This window comes from Sycon ciliatum, chromosome 13, assembly GCF_964019385.1.
Source record: "Sycon ciliatum chromosome 13, ocSycCili1.1, whole genome shotgun sequence".
Taxonomy (NCBI): domain Eukaryota; kingdom Metazoa; phylum Porifera; class Calcarea; order Leucosolenida; family Sycettidae; genus Sycon; species Sycon ciliatum.
In genome coordinates, this window is record NC_088655.1 from 2,946,247 (window position 1) to 2,972,991 (window position 26,745).

A 26,745-nucleotide genomic window follows, 5' to 3' on the forward strand; every position below is an offset into this window, starting at 1 on the left:
CTCCAAATATGGAACTTTTGCTTGCACTTGTTGTGAGGGATTTCCTTACTTTGACTTCGGTCTAGAGAAATGTAACAAAAGTTGAGTTGTGAACTCCCCAAACAATCTTTGCTGGCGGTATTAAAAGAAAGCTGCAAAGAAGATGATTGGTGAACTATTTTGCATTCTGTCATATGTGAGGGGTTTAGCTCAGTGGTAGAGCGCTCGCTTTGCATGCGAGAGGCCATGTAGTCCGCAGGCCAGGGTGCAAAATTCGTATTTTTCGCTCCGAGCAGAAGGGTACCAAGGTTTGACTATACGAAATGATAGAGTGGTGCTAGGGCTTTCTTATCATGTATCTCTTGTCCCGGGATTCTTGTCCTAAGTTGACCAAATCAAAGGAATACTATTATTTTGATGTTGCCATGGTAACGGAAGTCGAAATTCAAATTTTACCACCTTTCCTATGCTGTAAGCAGTTCCAGTTTTTTGCATTGCCAAAGAAAGACCAAGAACCACCGGTATCCAAGGTTTGATGATAATCGTGCAACTAGAACCCATGCTGGGGTCGCCCGCAGTACGACAATTGTGTGCATACAAAAGGTCAATACCATTGCACTGTAAGTACAGTAGTTGGGTAGAAGGGGGGTGCTCAGCCCCTCGATTAGGGATGCAGAATGGGGTGGAAGGGGAGGCTCCCCCCTCGTGATATACCTGGACATTTTACAGTCTTTATCACTTCTTGTGGGCCTTGTTTCACAATACAATTCAGAATGCCCTTTGGTATACAATAGCATTACAATCACTGATAAGATTATGTCCAATACATGGATAGTCTTTCGAAATGAGCTGTAGCCAAATCACATTGGGGATCGTATGTACATCAGAAGCAAAGAACAGAGTACTCATCACAAGTATTATAATGTACATGAAATACACATGTAGGTGGGCTTCTCCATGTGACTGGGCCATCATCTGAAACAAACTTCGGCTGTTATCAAATCAAAATGAAGGCGTAGAAAATATAAAAAAGACAAAAAGAAGAGTATGCCATCACATGGGCATTGGACAATGTACAATGTGGGAGGGCTATCCGCCAATCGCTGCCAACTCAGTAATGGACTTGAGCGGGGAACTGAAGATGCACAGTATATGCTGCTATGCACAGTAGATTCTGCTAAGCGGCCAACAAAATATGGACGCCGAGAGATGCACATAAATCTGACGTAACAAAGATGTTGGCTTTGCATTATTACCAACCACATACTCATACTACATTGTTATACACTATACACTATACACTACGTTGTTTCAGAAGCCAGCAAAAACACTCAGCACATACACGTGTATGCAACAAGTAGAGGTGCCTGACTTTTAACCGCATCGGTCCACTAGTTTTGAGCACATACTGGGTAAACCGACGTGATCCGCACTTGCCATTCATTCAATTACCTGCATTGACAGACCATAGAATCATAGAACTCACTGACTCACAGTACGACCTTACTATGTAGTCACCCATGAATCAGAATAGGGAAGCATGTCACAACGTGAACACAGTTCTGTATACCCAATGTTTAGAGTTGAACAGTTACATGTAACATAAAACGAAAGTGCATTATCCGTGTGTCCATAAATGGGTGACTCACTGCTGCTCAGTGTCAGACGGAAGATCTCCCTCATCGATGGCCTGTACTTCGTCATGTCCAGGAGCAGATTCCACCGGGCAGTTCTTGCATGGAACTGAAGCATGATGGTGACAGCTACAAGCATCTGTACACAAGAGCATGTGACGCCTGCAGGAGCAATTGCCTCCTCCACAGCCAGTCTTACAGCCACAGCTGAGAAACTCGAGGACAGAGTGGGGAGCGGGTGGTATACTAAGCCAGTCCACAGCTAGATCACCGTTCTGGTCAAGACACCAACCTGTAATGGGGAGAACAAACAGATGGAGGAATGCAAATTATTTACTCCATATATCAGAAAAGCTTCTTACACTACAACAGTCAATTACTTCATGCATGATTGTGTTGATAACACAGCTGATTCACTCTATTGTATAAGTAGCAACATCAACGAACATGTCTTGTTCAGAGAATATCCATCATTTTCATACTGCAGTCCTCCTCTACAACTGCATTATATGCTACAGTCAGCTCACTCACCTTGGCCATTATCTTGTGGTGCTGGTATCGCAGGCTGGGCCACAATGCACTGGCGCCAAATGGCAGCTTGGTAGTTAGCTCTCGCGGCATGCTTCAGGAAGGCATCTTTGCATGGTGGAAGCTGGTTTGACTGCAAGGTCTTTGTGCAGAACAGCTCATACCTTGCATCGTTGACGCTGCTACAACCAGAGACTTTGTAATAGGAGCACACAAATGTCTCAAGGTTGAGGAGCACATCAGCTGTCAGTGGTTCGAAGCCTTTCCCCAGGGAGGTGAATGCTTGCCGAGATGTAGACCCAACAGGACCGGTGCTTTGCAGAATCTTCAATGCAGCCTTCTTCCCGCGGTATGCAAAAGCACTTGTGCTATCACACCCAGTGAAGGCGTGGAAGCCTGGCAGTGCTTGGCAGAGTTCTGGGCCAAGCTCGTCGCTGACAGTTGCCATGTCGATGCATCGAACCTTGTTCCCAGTCCCAGTGAGGAAGTACAATCTTCCAGAGATGCAATGGCGGGCGAAGGCAGCCAGAACTGCTACATCAGTGTCCGGGGACTTGACCGTGACGGTGGGATAGCCTGCGGAACCAGCATGAGATGCATGCAACAAGAGACGGGTATCCGCTTCCTCGTGGCTGCACTCCAAGTCAGGTACAGGGACGACACTTGTAGCACCTGCCTGACGTTTGATCATCACACAAGAGCTACCGCTGGTAACGACAAGTTCCCTCTGCTCAGGCACCTTCTCAACCATGGCAGGACGCTGCCACTGTACGGCGAGGAATGCAATCAATTCCTCTTTGTTGTCACCCACTGCCAGGAACTTGGCAAACTGCCTGGGAAGCCGTTGATCAGCGCCAGTGATATGCTGCCGTAGAGTCCCACTAGCGGCCCGTGATGAACGTTCCAGATTCTTGATCGACATATCCCGGTACGTATCAACAACAAAGTCCACTCGAGCATACCGTGCAAAGAACTTACACAGGCGATCTAGGATGCACTCAGCATATTCGGCAAACGTGGATGGCAAGCTGGAAGTCTTCATTGACCTCAACAGTGCCATGGCGTCGACTATTAGTGCACCATCGTGTGGGTGTGTACTGTCGTCGACAATCGCCTTGTCCGTGAGCAACGGCAGCAGGGCAGACTTGCTGGTCTTCACCAGAGATCCTGACGTTGTTGCTAAAGCCCAGGGCAGGGGGCCAAGTGGGTATGACAGGACATGACGCATATCCATCTGCCTGGTCTGAGCAATCAGGGCAATCCTGGAGAATGTTGACCGATCACTCCGGAGAATTTCGGCTTGACCACTTCCAGGAGTCTTCTTCTTCTGCTTCTTCAGAGTGAAGGTCTTCAGCTGCAGCTTCTTCAGTGGATCGTGGAATTGTTTCTCGGATGCTCCAGACAACAGTCTCTCGCTAAGAAAAGCCGTGAAGGCCTTGTGTCCACGAGATTCGGCATGGAGCAGATCCTGGGCTACATCATGGGGTGCCTCAATGCCAGATGCGAACTGTGTCAAAGGCAGCGGTTCCTCGCCGTCAGATGCGAATGGGTTGAGAAATTTGCTGACAGTCTCGACCACACTCACGACATCGTTTTCATCACGAGCCATTCTTCCCGTCTGGCACTCTTTGTGCAGGGTATCTCGCTCCTCGGTACCACTGTCCATACCACAGTGCTCCGAACAGACATCTGCCACAGCGGCTCGGTCATGTGCAGTCAACACCCATCTCTGCACGGTTGCTGGATGGCGGCTGAACCCAATAATGCCTCCCACGGTCTTTGTGGCCCGGTTTATCGACTGTTCAATGGCCTGGTCAGATGGGACCTGAGCAAATGGGTTGTCGGAGCGCTGGACGGAGAAACCTCCTTCTTGCAGGAACCGATCCGCTTCGGGATGTGTTGTTGGCAACTGGGTCATTTGCAGCCAATAATAGGACATGTAGCGGGCATAGTTTTGCCTGTCGTACGCAAAGCACCAAGGGAGCATTTTCAAAACGCACTGCAGATGGAGCTTCCAATCTGCCATTCGACTTGCACGCAAGAACCGGAGCAGAAGGCTCACCATGGCAATGTAGGAAGACCAGAAGTTGAACATTTCTGATGAAGCGGCCTGCTTCCGGCAGTACTCCGTATACTGCTTGTGCAACTCCACAGCCTCCGGTGATGCCGTGATGCACGCCGAGTTGTCATCGGTGACACAAGACTGTAGCTCCTTGAATGAAGACGTTAGTGAAGATCGGAGGGCTGCTAGGTTGATGATCGTGGGATCCGCATCTTGCACGAACTGTTGCCACCGCATCCGATGCAAAGCCTCTGCAACAACCTTGTGCAAACGCACAGCTCGGTTGTATTGAGTCCCGTCTAACGCAGACGAGGCAGAAGATGGTCCAGCTATCCCGGACTCAACGAACAGATCAAGGAGACCTGCATCACGGAAACGCTTCCCGATGATGGCGAGGAACGTGCAGGCTGCGTGAAACGCTCCCAATCTCAGCACCACGGGTGAGAACTCGTCAGGCCGGTGGTTAATAATGTCCAATGCCTTTGCGTAAATGGCTTGGTCCACTACAATGATGCTAAATGGGAGGCCAGCATTGGCACATCGACCGAGGCACTTTCTGAGGATGGCGTAGACTGTTGACATGTCAGTTGGTGACGAGTTGACCACAGGGCAGTAACCTATGGCAGACCGTGGTGGGATGCATTGGCGTTGAAGCAGGGCATTAAATGCCGACCACGCTGGAACTGTCTGGTCTTGATCAGTGCGGGACAAAATGACGTTGCCGATGTCACCGTCCTTTGAAGCCCGTGCAAGCTGCCAGATGAAGTCATCCATGGCCACCGCGTCAGAACAGTGAGGCAGTGAGGTGTCCAGCGTCTCCACGTCAACTGCCTCACGGCGCTCTGGGTTGACTTTTGTCGGGCACACTAATTCGGGAAGAACCTCAGGTTCGAGGGCCAGCGTACGCTTGCGTTTTCGTGCTGGCTCAGCAGGAGAAACATCACTGTCAGGGCGGCTTACAGATGAAGCACGGGGCTGGACAACAACGGTGTTGGTGCAGTGTGTGGTCCCTTTCCCGTCCAGAGTCTCCTCGTTTAAGTCGTTATTATCTGCTACATGGTAGAATGGCCTGTGGGGGTCAATGCCACCCGGTAACGCATCCACTATGTGCCCGTCTCGCACTCGCCGCTCTGCCATAGCAGTCTCCCTTTCCAAAACCTGGGAGTAGGCAATGGTGTGCCCAAACCGGTTAAGCATTTTCAGCAGCTTCTCGCTCCGGTAGAGGTGATGTAGGGTCAGTCCCAGAACAACATGTTTGGGGCACGGCAGTCCTGATGTAATATACAGCAAATCCTGGCCAATGGAGGAGACGTGACGTTGCAGCTGCTCATCCAAATCAACTTTGTCCTGACCGATGTCATCATGATGCTGGTCAGTCACTACCCAAGCCAGAAAGTTGTGGAGTAGGCTGGGTAAGCATGCGTTTGCTTCAGCAACTGTTGGGATTTCCCCGCTTGACTCTTGGGCCTTTGTCTCCTGGCACGCAGTCCGTAAAAGACGTGCCGCGTGATATACAATACGCAGGCGATCTTGTGCTACAACACCTTCACCTCCTGAAGTGTTAGCTGCATTGTCCTCCTCCACCCAAATATCATCATCAACCCCATCCGAATCCCTCGCCTCTTCCACCTCGGCATACAAACTGGCTATTATCTCACTGGCATGGGCATTAGCGAAAACTAGCTCAGCCCTGTTCCGGGACGGACGGCGCACAAAAGTGACAGATTCACCAAACCGTTCTGTGATAGCAGCTTTGGTTCTGTCATTCCTAGCAGTTCCATGTACTGTCGCGTTGTAGTCTGCCGTAAGACGTGAAATGCTAACAGCAGTGCGTTCCACAAACAGCAACTGGTGTACTAGGTGGTAAAAGTCTTCGATGTTTCCCTCTTGTCTTGGTGTTGACAGGTCATGCTCAGCGCTACCTGCAGACGAGCTAGTGACTAGGGTCGATGTAGCTGGGGTCGATGTAGCTGGTGTGCTGTCACGGATTCGTGCAAGGGATGACTCTCTTGTAAAATCGTTGTAACACTGTTTGTGATAGTATGCCTCTCTTGCAATGAGGCTACTGACTGCTGAAATGGCAATCGAAATGCCCTCGTCCTTCCGTATGGCAGCAGCTTTTCTCAGCCTTTCCTCAGCTTCGAGTGTCAAAATCTGCGAAGTACTCTGCTTTTTGTTGGTACCTGGTATTCTTTTCTGGATGGATCCACAAAATATGCAATTCTTCCTTCCTGGCTCGATACGAGGAACTTCAACGGACTGGCGAGTACTGCGCTTGTTTAGGGACTCTGAAGAAGCAGGCGAGGACGCCATGAGCTGGACGACAAAGGCCTAACACAACGCGCAATCATTGCTTGACATAAGGAAAGGAAGAACAGGAAATGGCTGTACGTGCAATAAGAAATTTGACAATGTGTTCGCCGTCACCTGATCACTCAGTTCAAAATTTCCAAATTCTGCGTGGCGTGCATCACTTGATCCGTTTTGAGCAGTTTCCGTGCATGCTCAGAATCCCCGTACACGACAGCTGTGCATATTTGACAGCTGTCGAACCCCCTCAATTCCACGCGAAAGGACAAGTCCCCTGACACCAAACCTACATCATTGTGCTCGTAAAGGAACACTCTATCACGTAGAGTCAACAAACCTTGGTACCCCATCAGCGGGAACGAAATTTTTTTTGGAGCATTTTTTTCCGCTTTGGCCTGCGGACTAATGGGTTCGAACCCCATATCCTCCAGAACTTTTTTTACTCAGCGCAACAACCATTGTGGAAAAAAAGAAATGTCCTCCCCGGCCGGGAATCGAACCCGGGTCTTCCGCGTGACAGGCGGAGATACTTACCACTATACTACCGAGGATTGACTGAAGTACCTAGCAACCTTATGAATAAAGTAGTGCCCTGCTCCAGTGCACAGAACAGTATGTGTAGTACTAAGGCTGTGAAGCCTCCCCCCCCCCCCGTGCTATTTTAGTCATGAGGTTGGGTTTCTCTAGCCAGTACCGACCTAGTTTAGTTAAGGCCTGGCGAAGTATTTAAAGGTGGGGTGCGCATTGAAAACTGAAGCCGCTGATGTAGGCTGGAAGAGCAGCAGACACTGAACACTGAAGAAGTCCAGAAAGCTGATGAAGGTCCCCCCCCCCCCCAACAGTTGTCTGATCCCATGCAGATAGGCGATAGGAGATGTACAGTAGAACTAGTAGTACTACTAGTGCTGTAAAGAGTTTGGAGTTTTGGGCGTAGCATCTCCAGATCCTGAGCCTACTGGAGTACCTCTTGATGGCTCAAGTGGTCACTTGAAATGTGCCATTGCATCCCCGGAGATATGGTGGGAGTGACGGCAGCAGCTTGGTAACAGCAGCTTGACTTGGGGAGGCAGTGGCATTGAAAACTTGTCCTAGATCTCACATTCCTGACAGGGTGGTTCTCACCAGCTCCACATGGAGCACGCTAGAGAAAATGCTGAAGTGAAGTGCTAGGTGCTCAAACTCGTGTCAGCACTCAATAAACCAGATGGTAGATTAGTGTCTTGCAGGAGTTTAGCATCTGGTTGTCATGTATCAGCCATACCGAAGGTGTACATATGCTAAGTGGTAACGTGCCTCCCATCAATGCCAGTCAGGCCTTTGTGTGGTGGTAGCGATGGCTTTGTGTGCTGGCAGTGTTACCAGATGTTCACCTCGCACATGCCAGGGTTGTATGGGCGGATGTGAATACATATGTCACACATTGTACAATGGCATGTGTCCGGAAGGCCTCTTTGCATTAATATTATAAATGGAATGCCTTAGTGGTCAGGTAGTGCATTAGATCTGAAGCTACATGTATGCGGGAGAGAAAATACAAACAGGAACATCCACAACGACAGTGAGTCAGTGAGTCAGTGAGTCAGGGGGCAACCCCCCCCCCCCCAAACTGTCAAGATAAGGGTCCATGAAGGGAAGGCATGCTTGGAATACCCCCCCCCCCCCTCTCGGGTCGGTACCAGTTCCACTCGATGTCTGGTGACATATTTGGGAAATGTGCCATGTGATACGGTTCTACCTGAATTCTAAACTACCTTTGCGCATGCATCACACTGACAAGTAAGTTAGATCTGACGTCAATGTGGACAGTTTACACGAAGTGTCACCGGGCAAACAACGTGGGTTGGAGAATTTACATGTCACTGCATCTGCACATGCAGCAGGTCCTGTGTAGTGTAGCTGCTGTGCAAGCAAACGCACACCAGATGCCACCTCTAGCGTTGCTCTGGTCAACAACCACGTCATTCTCTCCTGGAGCGTGCCATCACCACACCTGCTTAACTGCAGACATGTCTACGCATAGTAGAGTATTGGCATTTTTTGGAATGCATGGACACGTTATGCAAACCTGTACTTGTGGTAAGAAATGCCACAGGGACCGACTGGCTTCTTAGTGGCGTCCTTGATCCTCATGAGGGAATTTGCATTCTTTGTTCGTCTTTTCCAAGCGATCATCATGGCATCCTCCATCCAAGGATCAACGTTGATGGTTCTGAGGCATTGCTGATTGTGCGCTGGGCCAAACTGCCATTGTGCAGTATATCCATCACCAGCACAAAGGGACGAATGACATTTGATCCTGTACTTGCAATCCTACACTCCATGTTAGTATGTCTTTCCCTCGCCCCCGTACGTGCACTGTTCTGTCACTTCAGAGCTTGAGTCAGGGCACTTGGATGTCAGTGTGGCGATGGATTGCAGTGCACACTGACACGCAGCGACCGTGTTACTCTCATCTTCGGCTCCTTCTTGTCATTCTTCACCAGTACTGTCATAGTGGCAAGATGCTCTTGTTCGAACAGGAAAACCACGTCACCACATTGCCACCCGTGACAATGTCCCCAGCGATAGAAGCACATTGACATGAAAACGCAACGATATCCGCGGCATGAACTCCGCTTCTTACTTATAGCACTTGGGCAAAGCAAGTATAGCCTAGGTAGTGTGGCTTGCAAGTTTTCGATTGACATCAGATCACGGCAGGTGTGACTTGGCTTCATTGCAGGCTCTGAGAATGATATCATCCTGCAGTTGATTCCGCGCTCTTTCTCTATTATGAAAGGAGCAATTGAGCTGGATCACAATCTGCTCTCACTGATCCATAGGGCACACAGACGGATGCATTCCGGATGAATAGACAGCTTTTTACAATTGATATCCGGAATGCGAAACTGTTTAGAGGGTTAAAATTACCTAAAAACAGTTTTGCATTCCGGATATCAATTTAATACGGTGACAGACTGGCCTTGTATTAGCAGTACATATCATGCGGCTTCCATATGCGAGCCGGAAGAAAATTGGTTGGAACCGATATCCAGTGTGAATGCCACCAAGCTCAAGGACGAATGCGGAAATGCAGCTCCTACAGCAGGGGGAGGTGGGTAGATCAGACCCACCAAGAAAGTGGTCAAAGGCAAGAAAAATCCTGTTCGCTCCGTCCATAAAACTAGCATAGAAAGAAAAGAAGAAAACACATAGATACACGTCTAAGCAGGAAAGAAGTGGATTGAGGCATCCTGACTGGCTTGGTGATGTGGATTTACATACATACATGTGCTTACGAGGCGGACAGAATAATAGTGCTAACACGAGAACTGTGTGCAGAAAAGATGGGACCTGGTTCTAAAGACCACCCGGCTTTAACGACCGCTTTTGCTTGCATCGTGGGGGGGGGGGTGTGGGTGTGGGTGGTGGTCGCTTAAACCAGGTATTACTGTACTTGCTTTGCTTATTTAATTCTAGGACTCGGTATTTCTAAGTTCTATTCTATTCTATTCCTGGTGTCCCGCATGTGACTGATCTGCATGCTCAGGTTCAGCGTGTAGCACGAGCTGCGATCTCCCGCTGCGCCCGCAACTGCCTGACAAATGCCTGCTGGAAGAGGTGTGTCCAATAGGGGAGGCGTCGTCATCGCCAACGCTATCCAGCCGTATCCGTGCCGAGCTGGCAGTCCAGTCTCTACTGGCAGGCTGCGCTGACAAGCTGCATCCGGTCGGCAATAACTACGAGGTTCACGGGATATGGACGCCGGGATTGTTCCGTTCGCCCGGCACCGAGCGGCGTGTGTCGCTGGAACTGCAGCATTTGAAGCCGGAGCAGCCGCTCGACCGGCCCATCGTCATAGCGATACTGGCCGACGTCGAAGACGTGGGCAACATGACCGTGGAAATCGACACCAGCTGGTTGAACGTGACCACGCACAGTCTGACCATATTGGTAAGTCATGAGCTGGAGAGCGTACATCTGAACGATGTCGTGACCTTGAAGTCTGTGGTTGCATGTGCATGGATATGTGCATGAAGGAGCAGCCGCTCAAAACAATTTTTTCTAAACAATATTCGATACGAAATAGTGGTTGCAACTTTGGCGATGGTTATTAGGAAAGGGTTTGCTCCCCACACTGGAGCTCGCGCTATTCCGCCGACTTTACTTGACACTTGACTGACTCACGTCTGCCATCCAGAGCACACAAGAAGTCCATCGAACCTTCGACTCAGCAAACCTGCAAGAAAGCAAAACTCCCTGCTTAATACACAGTGTTTCGGGGAATTCACCCCTCATCAGTTGAGCTTGAGTAGGCTGAGGAAGATTGTGTCTGAAAAGCATCACTTATATAGTGCTCTCCAGGCACAAACATCGCCAGGGATACATACTTACAGAGAGGCTCCATTTCCAGCGCGACAAACACCACACTAACACCTATACTTATGTTTTTTTGCAGCTACGAGTGTGGCACGCGTTTTTCAAGCTCGTAGCTTTTCGTTTTTTTGGACATCCCAGCCGGCATCAGGCCGGACTGGAGATAGCTAGGTGGGTAGTAGTAGTAGTAGAAATAGTGTAGGATAGTCTAGATAGTTAGGTAGGGCCAGGCAGGAACCCTTCGCCATGGGCGAGCTCTCTGCTGAGGCCGTGACGAAGCTGCTTTGCACCCTCCCGGGGATTGAGCAGGGTCTCCTTGCAGTGATGCAAACGCTGGCAAAGTTCGCGACCGAGTCTGCTGATCGCGAAGCGCGGATGAAATGCAAAATTGGTGAGCTGGCAGCGGAAGTAAAAGATTTGAAGGAAGAGTTAGTTGTTTCAAAAAACTCCGCCATTGCCTGGATGCAGTCGAAGACGACGAGAAACAGCTCACCAGTTCAAGCAGACGTACATCGTACGCAAAGTAGTACCGGTAGTACCCGTGCCAGCAAACGCAGCGCCAAGCAAGCTGCAGCTCACATGGAACCCAGCAGCACCGTATCACGTACTGGCGTCACAAGCGCGGATCGAAAGCCCCACGGCCCCCAGGCCCAGGGAAGCGGTGGCTTGGCAAAGGCAGAGTGTTCTGAGTCACAGCCCAAGACAGATGTGACAGAGTCCAAGTCCCAGACAGATGTGACAGAGTCCAAGTCTCAGACAGATGTGACAGAGTCCAAGTCTCAGACAGATGTGACAGAGTCCAAGTCCCAGACAGATGTGACAGAGTCCAAGTCTCAGACAGATGTGACAGAGTCCAAGTCTCAGACAGATGTGACAGAGTCCAACGGCAAGCCAATCTTCCATGTTATCGAGGATGACTCATGGAAGCTTGTCTCCTCAGAACCACCCAAGAACAAGCGTGCCGTAGTGTACGTGGGCAATATCGCCACAGATAGCACTGAGAGCCACTTCAGGCAATTTATCAAAACCAGGAGTGAGTTTCTGGGCGCCTCTATTCCTGTCCACACCTGCAGTGTATGGCTGTCAGAAAGTGGGCGTGCTTCCGCCAGAGTGACCATCGATGCCACTTCATTCTCCACAGTTACAGCGCCCAACTTCTGGCCAAGACCCCTATACTGCAGGCCATGGAGGTTCTCTGAAACCAGCCCTGAGGGCAGCACCAGCAGTCGCTGCCACAGTAGCAGAAACAGCACCTCTGCCAGTGTTCTGACTAAACAGCAACAGCAACAACAGCAGCAGGGCTCAACCTCCTCCCCGCCGCCGCCGCCGCCACCACCGCCGCCACCACCACCGGCAGACATCATCTCCACTCCACTGCCTGGTGGCCAAAAACGGAGAAACTCCCACCTCTCCCCACCAGAGGCTGGAGACCTGAAGAGATCAAACGGATCTGCGCCACAACATGACCTACATGGTCACCAATGAAGCGCTTCCTCAGGCTCCTACTCACCAATGCTTTTGGCCTAAAGTCAAAGCTTGGTGAACTTGCACATGTTGCAAAGTGCTCCTCACCTGATGTCATCGCTGTTACGGAGACAAAATTCTCAACCGCAAAGGTCACTGACAGTGAGGTCTGTCTGTCCGGATACGCTGCCCCAATCCGACATGACAGAAACGCTCATGGAGGCGGAGTTGCCATCTGGGTGAAATCAAACATGGCCTTCCAGCACCTGGACCGGTTCAGCACGGAACACCACGAAGTGATATGGATATCTGTATCAACAGCTAGCCGGTCCAAGATTGTTATCTGTACACTCTACCGATCAGGCTCCACAGCCGGGACAGACACCGAGCTGATCGAATACCTTGATACCCACCTAGATGAGGCCCGCAGCCACGGTGACTATGTTATCCTCGCAGGGGACTTCAATGTCCACAATGCAGCATGGCTAGGGAGTACCAAGACTACCTCGGCAGGAGAAGCAGCCGAGGAACTCTGCTATGTTCATGGCCTGGAGCAACATGTCAACATCCCCACACGTGGAGACAACACCCTGGACCTTGTGATGTCTGACTTCAGTGAACCCATTCAGGTGAAATGCCATGCCCCACTGGGGTCCTCTGACCACGCTGTCCTCACCATGGACTTCCCTATCTCTGCGTTCCGTGAACCAAAAACCACACGCACTGTCTGGCGGTACAACCAAGCAGACTGGAACCGCCTCTGTCACTTTTTCCTAGCCTATGACTGGTCAACTGCCTTCACCACCAGCGCTGATGAGTCGTGCGCCAACATCACCGAAGTTATCCTCCAGGGTATGTCACGTTTCATCCCATCCCGGCAACTCACATCCCGGCCGACGGATCCAGCTTGGTGGACCCCTGAGTGCACGGATGCCATAAAAGCAAAAGAGAGGGCTTGGGCTACTGCCAGACGGCAGAAGTCAACAGCAGCGCGGCAGACAGCCTCAGCAGCCACTCTACGTTGTAATGACATCCTCCAGCATGCCAAGGTGGCCCGCCTGGCTACCCTGCGTACTAAGCTCTCCAAAGCTAGCCTGAGTGACCGCTCGTGGTGGTCTACCATCAAGCAAGCAGGTGGCAGCAGCAGAAACACGTCCATCCCAACTCTTACGCCGCAGCCTGGTTTGGAATGCGTATCGAATGCCGAAAAAGCTGAGTGTTTTGGGCAGTATTTCGCCTCAAAGTGCAGCCTGGGCGCCGACGACTTCCCCGCGAACCAACCAGCGACTGATTTCCTCCACATTGCAAAGCGCACGGCTGAAAAGCTCTCAACGGTTCGGTTCCACCCTGCCACTGTCAAGAGAGAACTCCGCCGCCTAAATGCATCGAAAGCTACTGGACCGGATTGCATTCCCGCACGAGTTCTGAAGATGTGTGCCGACCCCCTAAGTAAGCCACTCTCCAAACTGTTCTCCCTTAGCTTCTACAGCATGGTTATGCCGACATCCTGGAAGACAGCTAGAGTCACACCCATTCACAAGAAGAAATCCAAGAACCTGCCTCAACACTACAGACCTGTGTCTCTGCTGTCTATCATATCCAAAGTGATGGAAACAATTGTCAATCGTCAGATAACCAGTTTCGTGGAGTCCCACAATGTCATCTCTGCGAAACAGTTCGGGTTCAGAAAGGGCCTGAGCACAGCCGACGTCTTAACCAAGCTCCACTGTGAATGGTCCCGAGCAGCCGGCCTAGGAGGAGCCGCCCATGTTTTGGCGATAGACATAGCAGGCGCCTTTGATAAAGTCAGCCATGCTGGCCTGCTGCATAAGGCTTCCGTGTACGGTATAGACGGCCCGCTTCTCGGATGGCTGGAAAGCTACCTGCACAACCGGCGCCTGCAGGCTGTTGTGGGCGGCCAAGAGTCCTCCCTGCACCATATCCAAGCAGGGGTACCACAAGGTAGCATCCTTGGACCAACGTTATTCCTCCTGTACGTGAATGACTGCGAGGACACCTTGCCTGCTGGTGCTGAGCTTGCCACGTATGCAGATGACACGACACTGTATCAGTGCATCTCTGCCACCGCCAGCATATCCGACTCTGCAGCACAACTCCAGGAAGCAGTGGACGCCGTCTCCCACTGGGGTTCCAAGTGGAAGGTCACCTTCGAGCCATCCAAATCTCAGGCCCTCATCATCGACCACCGCAAGCCTCCCCCAGCGTTCCCACCAGTGCTCTTCAATGGAGTGACTGTTCCTGAAGAGAAGGAAATTAAACTTCTGGGCATAGCATTCGACTCGCAACTGTCCTACGCAGCACACGTCCGGGCCGTGGCCTCAAAGGCTGCCCAACGCCTACACTTCCTGAGAAAGGTTGCGCCCCTGTTGGACTCCAGCGGCCGCACGGCAGTCTACAAAGGCTTCGTGCGGCCAACAATGGAATACTGCTGCCTGGTGTGGATGGGGTCAGGTACATCCAGACTGGACAAAATCCAGCACAAGGCACTGAAGGTGATTGGCCCAGGCGCCTGGCTCCCCAGCCTGAAACACCGCCGACTGGTTGCTGCGCTTTCGTTCACGTTCAAGCTGTCTTACCTTCCAACAACAAGCCCCCTGAAGCCCATCCTCCCACCTCCAGCCAATCCCCGCCCAGTGGGTGGTCGATCCACTAGGTTAGCCACGGAGACTGCCCACTGCCACCCACTCCAGCTGAAGTCGACGCTGCCCGTGCGCATTCGTAGCAGCCTCCAGGATTCCTACCCAGACTGCATTATTCCCTTGTGGAACAGCCTACCAGCGACCATTCTACCAGCACGGCCGCAACCCAGCCAGCTCCAATTATTCAAAGAAAAATGCAACAAGTATCTGCTGCACCTGAACTGGCAAGCAGCCACCGACGCCCTATGAAACGGTTTAGACCAGTGCCTCACTAGCATCCTCCCCCCCCCCCCCCTTACCACAATGTGACGTTGTCTTTCACTCTGCTTCTCTCACGACCATCTACCCATTGTCCTTGTTTCTCACTATTATTCATTTCCCACCTTCCTCCCATCCTCATGGTTTTACTGCATTATGGCGCGCTTTGTCTGCGTAGACGCCGAGACCTTTGAGGTCGGCAGAGCAGCCTGGCCCCGCCACCACTTCTCGCACATATTCGGGAATATAGTGGACTTTCGTATAAAAAAAAAAAAAAAAAAAACACCAGATAGCAGCGTGAGTCAGTGTCGCTCCTGGACGGTGAGAACAGACGTCGGTGATCCTCGGTCATTCACAACGCTGTTGTGTGGCCCTCCGCCGCGATCCAGTGATACAAATGAACACCAATTATTGTGTTGCTCTGGGTATCTTGTCACTCACTGTTCAGGTTTCCCAGGGCATAACCCTCTGCCATAGTGGGCGACATGCCGTGGAGATCATCAGCAATGCCATGCGGAAGCCGTCGGAAGCGTTCAGGTGGCTGTGGAACCGCCATGGTCTGGTGCATACGTTTGTTGCAGGACTCAATCGGCACCTGGACTCCAATATTGATCACCTGACCATACATATTGGAAACGGTGAGGGATATGGCTTACATATTCTAGTTTTACGACTTTTTTGGTGCAACACACAGAACTTGCTTCTCAGCTAAGATTTCGTTTCGTTGTCTGTAAATCCAGGAGCTGCACACCTAACCAGTCACTTGTCTCCACGTATGTCGCACATCCCGCAAGCCAGACAAGAAGAAAGTGACTGCTGTACAACTTCCCTTATCCTCATGTGTGCACGAAGAGAAAAAAAGGCAGTTGCAGGAATTCTGTGTTCTTGGAGTGTGCACAAAGAGAAAGATTGGCCATAGCACGAGTTCTGTTTTAATCTCCATAATTATGCACACAGTCATTCCAGCCACAGCACCTGCCCCAACCCCAGTCCCAGCCTGATCTCCTCCTCTCCCCACCCCCACCCCCTTGTTCCAGCCCCTGCCGCAAACTCACTCCCAGACTTACCCCCTCCCCCCGTCCCCCACCGGTTCCAACCTGATTTCTGCCTTGTTTCCTAACCGAGTTGAGTCTTGCCCGGCAGAACCGGTCCGGTTGGTCAGGCCATGGCCGGACCAACGTTTGGACCACCAACGTGTGCTTACTGCCAATGGGTCATGTGTATACCCCGCTACATATCATACACAAACTGTATGAAAGTCATGTGACTACCCCGCTACATATCATACACAAACTGTATGAAAGTCATGCGACTACCCTCCATATCATACACAGAGTATGAAAGGCTAGGGTATGGCCAGACCAATCTAAAACTGATTCCGCCGGTCCTGCTAGTTCTCTTGCTCTCTTCCCAAGACCAGTCCCCAAGTCCCAGATCTAGCAATGGCTGTAGCTCCAGCCTGGGTCTGTGTTCGTGGGTCTGTGTTCCCGGGTACCGTATTTTACCGGTTATAAGTCGACCTTTTTCGACTAAAAGTCAAAGGAGAAAATTGAGGTTCGACTTACAACCGGGATTCGACTTATAACCGGGAACTACCAGCAACTTCCAAAAAAGACCTGCGCTGCATGCACGGGTGTGCAGTGCAGGTCTTTTTGCCAGTTCATTTGCCTTTTTCCATGATTTGGATGGTGTTGATGTGATTTGTTGATGTGTTAGTAAAGGGAGTGGTTAGCAGTGCTTGGTTAGGTGACAACTTTAAAAACAGAAATAAGATCTTCGGATTCGGGGTTCGACCTATAACCGGGGTCGACTTATAACCGATAAAATACGGTATGTGTTCCAGGGTCTGTGTTCCAGGGTCTGTGTTCCAGGGTCTGTGTTCCTGGGCCTGTGTTCCTGCCCGGGTCTGTGTTCCTGCCCGCATCTGTGTTCCTGCCCGGGTATGTGTCCCTGCCCGGGTCTGTGTTCCTGCCCGGGTCTGTGTTTCTGCCCGGGTCTGTGTTCCTGCCCGGGTCTGTGTTCCTGCCCGGGTCTGTGTTCCTGGGTCTGTGTTCCCCCACATGCAGGTGCAAATCACACAGACACTTTCTCATCACAGCTGTCCAGAATGGCCGTTGTACGGAATATGTGGAAATACGTTTTGTTGCGAATTCAGTTGGTGAGCCAGGCCAGGGAAATCTTTAAAAAATATTGATATCATGGAAAACAGAGAGGTTCCTGGCTGTCCAAGAGAGTGCTCAATACCGAGTGGTAGAGCTGGTTCAAACAATAGGAGGACAGAGGAAGTGTTTTTACTCAGAGTTTCACGCACTAAGCGATCATCAGAAAACACTGTTTTCTGATGATCGCTTAGTGCGTGAAACTCTGAGTAAAACACTTCCTCTGTCCTCCTATTGTTTGATATCATGGAAACGGTGGGACACAAGTTTTAGAATGTTTTGATTGGTTGACAGCATGTTACAAGGCGGAGGGTGCACTGTGTAGAAACACAGTGCTCCTGGCTACAACCATCATCGGTTGGCAAAGCCCCGGTCTTGCGTCAAGTTACCCGTTCTATACCATCTAGACCAGAGTTTCGGGTGGAGAGCCAAGGATTATAAGAAGAAAAAGAGGACCAAAGAGCTACAAGTTACGCTATATTATCCACTGACACCACCAGTTACTTTACAATCAGCTCATGCAATAACATTGCACGACATTGCATTGTACATTGCTGATTGTGAAGTAACTGGTGGTGTTAGTGGATAATATAGAGTAAATTGTAGCTCTTTGGTCCTCTTTTTCTTCTTATAAATTAGACCAGAGTTTCCTTTCTGTTTGTTGTATATTCATCGATGATTGTGCATTCTAAAGGTTATGACCCGAAGGACGATTCGACACCTACCTGGTCCTGTAACAATGTGTCCAAATCACACGGAGCGCAAGAGATGGAACTGAAGCTGTTGTCATTCTTGAGCATTCGCCGACTGTCACGCGTCCGAAATGCCAAGCCGGCGCAAACATTCACCGGATGTGCCATCCCAGCATCCACGGCCACGCAGTGTCCCACGTACAACATTCTTCAGTCGACCAATCGTCACCTGTTTGTCCTCGAGGTGGCCGCGCCGTACGATCCGATGCGTCCGGCCGTGAAAACAACTGACCTGTCCAAGAAGCTGATTGTGGAAGTGGACATTGTGGCTCGACTGGCCAAGACCTCACACCACATCACAGTCAATGTGGTGTTGATAAACCGATCGCAAGAACCAGTCCACTGGGACATTGGTGGATACGGTCTCACCAACCAGTCAACACTAGTTATCAAGCTGACGGTAAGTTGAGAGCTTTTATAACTGGTAAGCATAATAATGAAACAATGCAATGGACGGAGAGAGAGAGAGAGAGAGAGAGAGAGAGAGAGAGAGAGAGAGAGAGAGAGAGAGAGAGAGAGAGAGAGAGAGAGAGAGGGGAGGGAGGGAGGGAGGGAGGGAGGGAGGGAGGGAGGGAGGGAGGGAGGGAGGGAGGGAGGGAGGGAGGGAGGGAGGGAGAGGGAGGGAGGGAGGGAGAGAGAGAGAGAAAGAGGGAGAAAGAGAGAGAGAGAGATAGAGAGATAGTGTGTGTGTGTGTGTGTGTGTGTGTGTGTGTGTGTGTGTGTGTGTGTGTGTGTGTGTGTGTGTGTGTAGAAAAAAATGGAAAAATGAAAAATAGGGAATCACTGGCCAGAAAAAGTCACTTCAAACAGCTGTGTGGTGGATACTAGGCTAAAAATAGTGGCGGTCAATTCATCAGTCTTGCAAGCTGTTGAATGGTGTAATCCCAGCACAAGTCGCTATGTCTAACATAGCTGTTCGCTATCATCGCTTCCGCGATGGGCATGTCTGAGGTCTGAGGTGTGCGTGTGTGCGTGTGTGCGTGTGTGCATGTGCATGTGTATGTGTGTCCACCTTGCAAGCTTAGCCTTTATCCATCCCGAGCTGACACACTAGAATTTTGCAGTCTTGCACGCATAGAGGTACCATGTAGGCACCTTGAAAACATTAGCATCTCCTGCAGTGCGCAATCTGTGGAGTTCTTCCATGTCGGATTTCCAGCAGGAAAGGTCAAAGGATATGGATTGATAAATTTGGCCAGGTTTTACCGAATTGGGACCGGCATATCATGGTGAAGTGTATGCAAAAGCCGATCCAAAGCCCAGAGATCCTGTGAAACGCACCCATTCTCTCCACTTATCACACGTATCCGAGATAAGCGGTGTTGCCTGAGCACTCGGATTCAGATGGCCATGATAAGTCAGGATTCTGCACTTTAAAAGTCTACATGTATAGTTAGACGCAGAGCATTTCACTGTCAGTGTTGCACTATGGACTGTGTAGTGGATCTGGGTCCATATTTGTGTTAGAGTGTTTGACCTTTGTCTATGCATTAATCTACCCCATTGCCATTTATGTCTGGCTGGTGACATCATGCATAGTACGCACGTGCACCGTACGACCTTGCGGCATTCACACTGTATGCTGATGGCAACTCATGCTACTTTATCTATAGGTTTTATTCTAGTACAAGTTAGTTGAAAACAGGACGAAGTTGAGTGTGCTTGTGTGTTTGAGATGACTGCGAAAGTCATTACAGACTGCTGAGCGGTTGTGCACCTGAGGGTTTCAATCAGATTGGTGTGGTGTGGATGATTTGCTGTATTATATATGTGTGTGTGTTTTTGTGTGTGTGTGTGTGTTTTTTATGTGTGTGTGTTTTATGTGTGTGTGTGTGTGTGTGTGTGTGTGTGTGTGTGTGTGTGTGTGTGTGTGTGTGTGTGCATGCGTGTATGTGGGGTGGGTGTTTGTATGTTTGTGTGTGTTTACGAGCTCGTATGTGTGTGTGTATATGTGTGCATGTGCACGTACACGTGTGTGTGTGGTGGGGGGGGGGGGGGGGGGGGGGGTATGCGCACGCGTGTGAACACATACCTACAGGGAGGAAAATCCACGGTGTCATTCGGCCCGGCTTACAAAGCCAAGTTCTCCGTAGACTGGCTGCCCGGCCACTACCACTTGGTGAAGGGCCATCAGCTGTTGGATATTCTCCAGAGAGACCTTCGCACTACACTCACAGCGTATGGCAAAACGACACATGCTGATCTGTTTGAGCTGTTTGTGCCCGACACCGGGCAGGAGGGGGCGGCGGACGAACGCTGCCAGGAGACGTACGCCAAGCAGCCCACCACGTGTAGCCAGCTGCACAGCACGGTTCAGGCGCAGTGCGACGGCGACCTGTTCACGGTTGCTGTGAGCCTGCCCGGAGTACAGCGACTAGGCTGGAACACCGCTGGTATGACGGTGACGCTGGGCGAGCAGCGAGAATGCAAGCTAGAGGCGGTGCTGCAGGGCGTTGGCACTGGCGGTGGCGGCGGCGGTGGCAGTGGCGGGGACAAGAGAGTTCTGTCGTTGAGCGTTGGCCACGCCAAGTGCGGCATTGTCAAGCGAGACAAGGGTGTTCTCAAGTCTGAGGTAGGCACGGTGTGCATGCTACAGTAATGGTAGACTGAATTTGATATTTTGACGCACTCTGTTGAGAATGTGCAGAGTACGGTCGACCTAGGGTAGAGTACGGTCGACCTAGGGTAGCACTGGTCTACAGTACTCCCAGTCTGCGAAGAACTTGAGTCAGCCTGGTAGCCTAGACCGTTCTTCTCTTCCTGTACTGTGGTCTATGCACAGTAGAGTTACCATGTATGCATTGGTACGCTGTGTTTGGTGAACTTTTGGCCTGTTTGTTCTGCCGTACCCGACAGCACTGCAAAACTCTCCCAGAATGTAATTGCTTCATTCAAGTTGAACAAGACTGGGTCATTGGTGTTCTCTTTGTCTTCTTCTATAATCCTGTACATCCTGGCTTGTACTAGCCCATATCTTGTCTACCCCACTGGCATGCTGCATTGCCCTCTGCACGTGGTATCACTACACCATGCCCTACCCTCCAACACAATGCTTCCGTTCATGCGTACTTGCGTGTGTATGTGTATGTGTGTAGCATTATAGTAATAATGCAGATTAATGGGTGCACGCGGCTGCTTCGTGCTACCACTCAAACTATGCTGCTATGATTGCTGGCGCTTTTACTGCATGCTCATGCTTTGCTGCTGGCTACAGTCACGTGCGCTGTACATCACGGTATCCATGTCGGTCACACGCCTTGGTGCATGCTCACATGGTACTCTATGCGTCGTGGCTTTCTATGTGTCATTCAACGTGACACTCAAAGTGACATTCATTCATGCGCGACGCTCAACGTAGGCGGCATGCGTCGTGGGCACTCAACGTGTCATGCTAAAGTTTGCTTAGTTATATATTTCGATCCGTTCTGTGTGTGGATCACTCTTGTCAGATCATTGTTGTTTCACCCACCCACCTCCCATTTCTCATCTCTCATTTACTTTGATAAAGTAAATAAAGGGGTGTTGGCCATGCTCATTTCCGGCTACTCAGGGCTCTCGGTCTTTGTCCCTCGGACGTGACTATCCTCTTGGCTCCGCCATGATCCTGCTCTCTCTGTAGCCTCTCACTTCGCTGGCCAGCACCCTCCTAACCGCAAGCTGCTGTGTGTTGAAGTTAATATGTGTGTGTGTGTGTATATACATGTTTGTGTGTGTGTGTGTGTGTGTGTGTGTGTGTGTGTGTGTGTGTGTGTTTGTGTGTGCTGATTGCAGATCGTCTTCAGGAATGTGAGGTGTCCAATTGAGAATTGCCCGGATGGCAACGGCGGTGCTGGTGCCGGTGATGAAGTCAATACTCGGTGTGGCGAGTATCGTGAGAACTACCGAGTGCCCGTCAGGTGCAACCTGGAAAAACGGGCACTCAAGACGGGCCGGCTGACAGCGTACCGGAGTGAAAGTTTTTAACTCCACACAGATCATGGGCAGCAGCACGGGTTGGCCAGAGAATCTACTTTGAGCTGGACGCCGGTGAAAAAGGTTTGTGTATTTGTTTGTTCGTTCGTTTGTCTATGTGTTTGTTTGGTTGTTTGTCTGTGCGTTTGTCTGTGTGTTTGTCTGTGTGTTTGTCTGCGTGTTTGTCTGTGTGTTTGTTTGGTTGTTTGTTTGATTGACTGGTTCTTTGTTTGTCGGGGATGATGTCACTAACCCGAGATGCGTTGCTCGATCTTATGGACGAAAAAGTGGCAAGATAGTGGTCGAAATGGAGTTTGTGAGGTGTGTGTGGGGAGGGGGGGGGGGGGGAAGGAGGGCAGGGGTGGAGGGGGAGGGCGGGAGTTTATACCAGAGCTAAAGCCTTGTCGCTAGGCTCTGCACCAGCCACTTTTGGTATATCAGACATGGTGCCATTGGTGGTGGCCTGACACCAGGCAAACATCATAAGCTGGTTGTTTTTCTCCACATATTTGTATAGTGGGTGGTATTGGAAATGTTTGAACTTTACTTTCTAAGGCCATGATCACACCAAAATCAGCTACTTTTGGATTTTTATTGCTAGGGATCAGCTGGCTTGCGTGCTTGCTGTTAAAGGGGAAGTGCATCCAGTTTTCAAGTAGGGTCCAGAAGAAAGACAATTTGATATTGGTTCGCATGGCAAATCTCTTGCTTGCATACAATAAGCCAAACTTGCCAAATCGCCAATTGTATGATCACGCCGCCATAGCGACCAGCGCAGTGATGACGCACGTTCTGCTTAGCTCCGCGAGGGAGAAGGTCGATCACTGCAGAAGTTGGTCATTTTCAATTGTCTTGTTGTATTCACGATGTGAAAGAAGGGCAGTGTTCAATGCTGTTAGTGCCATGAACTGCTTGTTAGTAGTCCTCTCGGTTGTGTACATGGATGTGACACCGACAGGAGAAAGCTGGAGTGCGGTTTGGCTCATCGCATGCAAGCGAGAGATATGCCATTCGAACCGATATCAAAATTGTCTTTCATCTGAACCCTACTTGAAAATTCCATGCACTACAGTCACAGAAGATGTCATGCGCTTGAATGGCTTGATTTTTGCCCGTCAATTTTTGAATATCTCGAAACACGCCAATGTTCACAAGAAATTGGAAAGCAGAACAGCAGAGATGTACGCCTTGCACTGTATAATTTTCATGAAGAAGCGAAGACGGCATTGATCCTGAGTGGCAACGTTGTGTTCTATATATTTGCTGGGTATGCAAGAGCCAGGTTTTGTTTCCTAATGTTGAGCATTCTGCCATATCAGCTGCTGCCCCAAGACCAGTGTGCCAGTAGAAGCAAGATGATGAAGATATTGATGACGATAATGTCGTATTCTGGACATTTTGCCCAATATTCCAGAGTTTGGCAATCAAAAACCGTGTTTTTGGGGTGCTCTTTGCAGCCCAGGTGCATGGAGTGGTGTTGGCATCATGCACTGGATCATGATCCGCATGGGATATAGGAAATTCTTCAATAGTTTTGCCTGACAAGTCAAGATTGTTGGACACAAATTGCTGCTGATTCTGCTGAATCCCACACAGTTGTCTCCAGTATCTGTGACTACAGCATAGTGCTATGCTCCTCGTGCTGCTGTGCCATAGTGAAATCGTGATCTCTGGCAGCTTGTGCTTGGCAATCTGCCCCCTCCTCTCTTTCTGCACTGGCCTGACTGTAGCGTGTCCAGGAACCGGTCCATCATGGAGCCAGCGTTCTTAGCTCTGGCACTACGTCCTTCGCTGGCCTGGCTTGTCAAGTTGCTTCCGCATACTGTATTCTGGGGTGTAACGGTACCCTTTCTTGCTGGAGAAGCATCACATTGTTTGCAGTGGGGTTGCTACGGTTCTCTTTCACCTTTCCGCAGCAACATGAGTATCATATCGGTCTCTGTCTGAACAGCAAGCCAATGTGCCAGCGGCCAGTTTTGCTGAAGCATATACCTTGAGTAGAAACAAGGTACAAAGAGGAGTTAGATCATTAGCATGGTCACTGACACTCAGGGATACCCAGGGACACCCAGGGATACCCAGGGATACCCAGGCATACCCAGGCTTACCCAGGGATACCCAGGGATGCCCAGGCATACCCAGGCTTACCCAGGGATACCAAGGCATACCCAGGGATACCCAGGCATACCCAGGGATACCCAGGGACACTCTCAAGGACAGCCGGAAACACCCAGAGACATCCGGGGACGCCCATAGACATCCAGGAACATCCAGGGATACCCGGGAACACCCGGGGACATCCAGGGACACCCGGGGATACCCAGAGACGCTCAGAGACACCCAGGGACTTTCAAGGACTCTAAAGGACGGACTGTGTGGAATGGAGATGATACATACATGATCAAATTGCAAGCAATGTGCCTCCTACAATTTCTTCCAGTCAATCTCCACAAGTTCTGGGCCACCATTATCATCACCATCAGCTGCCGACCCAGTGGAAACGTTTTTGTGCTGCAGTTGCTTCACATGCTTCAAAAGAAGCCTATTGCCGCCGGCTTTAAGGTGTTTCACCTTGTTATCTATATTTTATGTGGTATACGTACGATCCAGCCAGGCGGGCATGGGCACATACTCGAGTCGAAAGTTACAAATTTCTTCAACTCCGTTGCAATCCTCTCTCTCTTCTTCTTCATCGTCATTTGGTGCCTTGTATTGGCCTCCAACCAAAGCGCCAACAATCTACACTCTAGAGGCGCAGTCCAGAAATCCATGGTCATCATCAGAGAAAATCAAACCAAACTGAATAGATGGATGGAAAAACCTACGGTTAACGGTTTCAAAACCAAAGACGAAGCACGGAAACGAGAAAGAACATCGGTGCAATTTCTATATCAGTGTTTTATGTGCACTCACATCCCCCCCCCCCCCCCCTCCCGCTTGGGCTTTCAGGCACTTGTGCAAGCTGTGGCTGATTCAGCTGTGGCAGAAACGTGGACACGTAACCAAATAATTCCAATGTCATGATAAATGGTCCATGGCCCCAGCTTTGCACATTGTGTTAGATTTCATGTAGAGGAACTGGACTTGCAGTGTGGAATCTCTGTCAACCAGTGTCATGTTAGTCACCGTTAGGCTGTCGCCACACTGAGCACCAATAGAAGCCATTCAGCTGGAAATCTGCCTGTCCATATGACAGGCGTGCAACACATTTTTTAGCCATTTTCGTGTGTGTGTGTGTGTATGTATGTGTGTGTGTGTGCGTGTGTGCGTGCGCGTGTGTGTGTGTGTGTGTGTGTGTGTGTGTGTGTGTGTGTGTGTGTGTGTGTGTGTGTGTGTGTGTGTGTGTGTGTGTGTGTGTGTGTGCATGTCTCTGTGTGTATTCATGCTATGCTACAGTGTCAAAGCGAGGTCTAATGGTCTATCCAGTGGATTGTAAATTCCAGTCATCGTCTGGCAGTCCAAGACCAGTGATCCAGAATGGGTGAGGATACTGACACATGTAATCACACTCATGCCTCGGTTATCCGGATCCCAAAGTTACAGGCACTTCGGTCTACCGGGCATCCTTCGAGCAAGTTTCAGTGGAAATATTACTACTCTTTTGTCACTTTTTGTGGAAATAGTGACGTCATAATTATGTACTATCTACGGCCTTTCCTCATCAGCATGCATGTGATTCTGAGTTGCGGACATTTCAAAGTTATGTGCAGTGCCCCGTCTCAGACTGCGTGGATAAACGAGGTATGAGCCAGTGTACTAGAGACCCTACCTCACCAGAGGACTGACCTCACCAGAGGACTGACCTCACCAGAGGACTGACCTCACCAGAGGACTGACCTCACCAGAGGACTGACCTCACCAGAGGACTGACCTCACCAGAGGACTGACCTCACCAGAGGACTGACCTCACCAGAGGACTGACCTCACCAGAGGACTGACCTCACCAGAGGACTGACCTCACCAGAGGACTGACCTCACCAGAGGACTGACCTCACCAGAGGACTGACCTCACCAGAGGACCGACCTCACCAGAGGACTGACCTCACCAGAGGACTGACCACATGATTTCACTGGTCACATAACATAACCCATGCACAGCTGTTTGCCTTCATCTGACGTAGACTGCCATCTTGTTAGTCCCTAAACCTCCAACTTTTTTCTCCTCTTGTTCTGGTTGGAACTAGCTCGGCCTTTCGGTATTGAGCACTCTACACAGTCCGTTAACCTCTTCTAAAATCACCACCATTGCCACCACAACTACACGCTTACACTGCAGTTTCAATTGTTAATGTCTCAAATGTTTGCCCTTGGTAAAAAAATAAGTAAAGCAAGTCTCTGAACTTCATTGAGACCACATCAGAGAACCTTGCGTTTCTTGGTAAAATAGGTGCTTTTTTCCAGTCACTCAACGTGTTTATTATTTTAATTTTTTTAATTTTACTATTATTATTTTTTCGGCAACGCAGATGATGATGATGATGACAACTGTTCTGATGAGGTCTCAATGACCGAGACAGCTGTCAGAAGGAATCTCTATGTTTACTTGCATTTCATCGTTTAATGTCCAGGCAGCCGCTCTGCTCTCCGCTGATGAGATCCCCAAAGTTTGAAGCAGTCAGCTTGGAGTCCCCT

The 26,745-nt window shown here is 50.2% G+C and overlaps 2 protein-coding genes and 1 non-coding gene across 3 annotated transcripts; 1 reads left to right on the top strand and 2 right to left on the bottom strand.

Moving 5' to 3' along the window:
• Positions 1-839: 839 nt before the first annotated feature.
• Positions 840-6,913, bottom strand: LOC135829379 (uncharacterized). Its single transcript, XM_065341783.1, has 3 exons — positions 2,145-6,913; positions 1,629-1,905; positions 840-1,431 (listed from the first exon to the last, which is right to left on the bottom strand). The coding sequence occupies exons 1-3, from the start codon at positions 6,514-6,516 to the stop codon at positions 1,428-1,430; spliced, it is 4,653 nt and encodes a 1,550-aa protein (XP_065197855.1). The 5' UTR covers positions 6,517-6,913; the 3' UTR covers positions 840-1,427.
• A 79-nt stretch (positions 6,914-6,992) lies between these two features.
• Trnad-guc (transfer RNA aspartic acid (anticodon GUC)) lies at positions 6,993-7,064 on the bottom strand. Its single transcript has one exon. It is a non-coding gene; the product is annotated as a tRNA-Asp (tRNA).
• Positions 7,065-8,840: 1,776 nt separating this feature from the next.
• On the top strand, positions 8,841-25,597 carry LOC135829053 (uncharacterized). The gene is made up of 7 exons (XM_065341460.1): positions 8,841-8,859; positions 10,043-10,446; positions 15,700-15,889; positions 18,105-18,562; positions 20,201-20,734; positions 21,934-22,197; positions 25,510-25,597. Exons 1-6 carry the CDS (start codon positions 8,841-8,843, stop codon positions 22,123-22,125), a joined length of 1,797 nt encoding a protein of 598 aa, XP_065197532.1. The 3' UTR covers positions 22,126-22,197; positions 25,510-25,597.
• Positions 25,598-26,745: the final 1,148 nt, after the last annotated feature.

Bases quoted from the DNA above. Each gene is read 5' to 3' on its own strand.
- LOC135829379 (XM_065341783.1), bottom strand. From the start codon at position 6,516: ATGGCGTCCTCGCCTGCTTCTTCAGAGTCCCTAAACAAGCGCAGTACT. The intron at 1,906-2,144 runs GTGAGTGAGCTG...TCCCCATTACAG, and splicing joins ACCACAAGATAATGGCCAAG to GTTGGTGTCTTGACCAGAAC.
- LOC135829053 (XM_065341460.1), top strand. The intron at 15,890-18,104 runs GTGAGGGATATG...TGCATTCTAAAG, and splicing joins GACCATACATATTGGAAACG to GTTATGACCCGAAGGACGAT. The intron at 18,563-20,200 runs GTAAGTTGAGAG...ACATACCTACAG, and splicing joins CACTAGTTATCAAGCTGACG to GGAGGAAAATCCACGGTGTC.